The sequence below is a fragment of the Dendrobium catenatum genome, unplaced genomic scaffold, assembly GCF_001605985.2.
Source record: "Dendrobium catenatum unplaced genomic scaffold, ASM160598v2 fragScaff_scaffold_1341, whole genome shotgun sequence".
In the NCBI taxonomy this organism is placed as follows: Eukaryota; Viridiplantae; Streptophyta; class Magnoliopsida; order Asparagales; family Orchidaceae; genus Dendrobium; species Dendrobium catenatum.
The window spans coordinates 544,551-547,239 of record NW_021319803.1 but is presented as its reverse complement, the minus strand read 5'-3'; the positions used below and the strand labels follow the sequence as shown (position 1 = coordinate 547,239).

Genomic DNA, 2,689 nt, shown 5'->3' with positions numbered 1-2,689 from the left:
CATTGCTTTTTTACTTCAACTTAATTTTTATTTTTTTATAATATTAAGTTATAATTTTTTTTTAATTTACAATATGAAAGAAATTGAGCTCTGATCCTAATCTTAAAAAAAAAGTAAGTTTTTTTTTAAAGTTGAGTCTCTCCAATCCTCTTCGAATTCGAACGCACACGTCACCCCGATGCACTAGGATAAGGATGATATGAAGCATCCAGATTAACCTCCAAATGAATCGGAACACGGGACTTAATAATTTGCCCTAATCCTTCCTCATCTATTAAGCTCCATCGTACGCATAACTGGCCCCACACACCATTCCTTGTCTCCAAAACCCTATCTCACACTTTAAATAAACCTCAACCCCCTTGATCTTTTCTAACCCCTCACCCATTCCAATCCCAAAACCCTTAAAACCCTACCTCGCAATGCTTCCCTTCTTCCCCCTCTTATCCCTTCTTCTCATCTCCCTACCCCCACCCACCTTCTCTCAATACCCTCCATCAATACTAACCATCGTCAACAACTGTCCCTTCACCATCTGTCCAGCCATCGCCCCCAACTCCGGCCACGACGTCCTCGAACACGGCGGCTTCTGCCTCCCCACCCTCTCCCACCGCTCCTTTCCCGCCCCAACTCACCACTGGTCCGGCCGCATCTGGGGTCGCACTGGCTGCACCCACACAGGCACCCATTTCTCCTGCGCCACTGGCGACTGCGGCAACCGCCTCGAATGCTCCGGCTTCACCGGCGCCACCCCCGCTACCCTCGCCCAACTCACACTCCACCACGGCGGCCACCGCGACCTCGTTTCCTACGCCGTCAGCCTCGTCGACGGCTTCAACCTCCCCATGACCGTGACCCCTCACGAAGGCCGTGGTCTTTGTCCCGTTGTCGGTTGCCGTGAGGATCTACTCTCCACTTGCCCGCCGGAGCTGCAGGTTAGGTTTCCGGCCGGAGGGTCTGTGGTTGGGTGTAAAAGCGGGTGCGCCGCCTACGGAACGGATGAGTTGTGCTGCCGGAACATGTATAACAGCCCAAAAACTTGTCGGGCTTCAACCTACTCGGAGTTTTTTAAGCATCATTGCCCGGCGACGTTCACTTATGCTCATGACAGCCCGTCTCTCACGCATGATTGTGAGGGACCAAAGGAGCTGAAGGTTATATTCTGCCATTAATGGCGATGGCTTTCAAGCCAAAGCTTCTTCTTCTACGTGTTGTTTGTGGCGTGGTTTGTTTTGTTGGTGTGTTTGTGTTGTGGGTTTAATAAAATGTGGTTTCTTGTAGGATTAGGAAGCTTTGTAGCAGAAATTTTGGCTTGTTTACCAAGTTTTATTATTATTGTCGAGCTCCTTTGTTTTAGATGAAAACACGTGTCGTGCAGCGGTGATATAGGTGGCGAGGTTGTGAACGGGTGTAGTTTGGTGTGCGTGTCTGATTGGCTGATTGGTGCTTGTCGGAGGCCGTACAGCTTTTGTGGAAAGAAGAGAAAGGTGCGTGTTGCGCGTGGCAGTAAAAAGTAGATAGGAGGATAGAGAATGCTGGAGAGAGAGGAGGATCGCTGCATGGCAGCACCGCAGCACTGCCAGCACCGCAGCACTGCCAGCACGGGCCTGATGGGCGTTAGAGGAGAGAGAGAGAAAGAGCGCTCTGTGAGACCCTAGAAGCTAGCGTTACGACCATTGGTAAAAACAGCCTCATTCGAAATGGATAATATTGTTACAAAGTTATAATTATTTGCTCTAATTATTAAATGAATTAAATCATTATATTTAAATATTAATATTATTATTTAGATAATTATATTCCGATTTATAAAGTAATTTAAGATATCTGAAAAAAATATCTCATAATGTGATGAAAATAATTCAATGATTGAGAAAATAGAAGTTAAGATATTTTGGTCTGGAGCATTTCCTAATTTTTTTAAAAAATGTGTAGTTGATGTAATTGTGAAAAATATTAGGGGTTGTTTAAAAATTGGGTGTATTTTAAATATAATGTACATTTAATATTTAATATTTTATAGTGCTTGATTATTTGTAAATAAGTTCAATAGTTCTAATTTATTATGTTTGGTTACTTAACAGTTTTTTTTAGAGCATATTATATGTTAGGAGTGCAAATGTGATGTTGTGAGGATTGTGGTGATGATGGTTGAGAGGTTGTTGGTGTTGTTGTGTGGATTTAGACATGCCACATCATTCAATACACGTTGCATGAGTGATGATAGTGATGGTGGTCAAGGCAAGATTGCAGCAAGTCGTAAAAGAGGGTTCTAATGCTATGTGACTGATGTCCATGTGCACAGTGCATTGGATGATGTGGCGTTCAGACTCCTCATGTAATAATCTCTCCAAGAAAGGAGCAAATCAAGTCCCGAGTGATAGAAATCTGACCTAGGAGTGGTCGAGAGATTGTAACAGGCTTAATGTGGATTGTGGAGTGCAATAAGTGAGTTTCAGTGTATGGTGAATTTTTGAATTTCTAAATCATTAAAATATTTTTAGTGTACAGTAAAAATGAACTAATTATTAGTTTTAAATTTTCTCAAAAAATATTTTCATTTATATTTAAGCCAATTAAACATTTAAATTTTTTAAATCTCTCCATTTAAAATATAGTAAACTCAAACTATTTTAACCAATCAGTACATATATAGGTAAGTTTTATTCATAGAAAATGATAGAAATAA

General features: G+C 41.8%; 1 protein-coding gene across 1 annotated transcript; it reads left to right on the top strand.

Annotated features, from left to right (window-relative positions):
- The first annotated feature begins 389 nt into the window (after window positions 1-389).
- LOC110100242 (osmotin-like protein) lies at window positions 390-1,339 on the top strand. Its single transcript, XM_020827667.2, has one exon. It carries the CDS (start codon window positions 423-425, stop codon window positions 1,170-1,172), a length of 750 nt encoding a protein of 249 aa, XP_020683326.1. The 5' UTR covers window positions 390-422; the 3' UTR covers window positions 1,173-1,339.
- The last annotated feature ends 1,350 nt before the right edge of the window (window positions 1,340-2,689 follow it).

What these genes read in the sequence shown, in the direction of transcription:
- LOC110100242 (XM_020827667.2), top strand. Translation starts at nt 423, where the DNA reads ATGCTTCCCTTCTTCCCCCTCTTATCCCTTCTTCTCATCTCCCTACCC.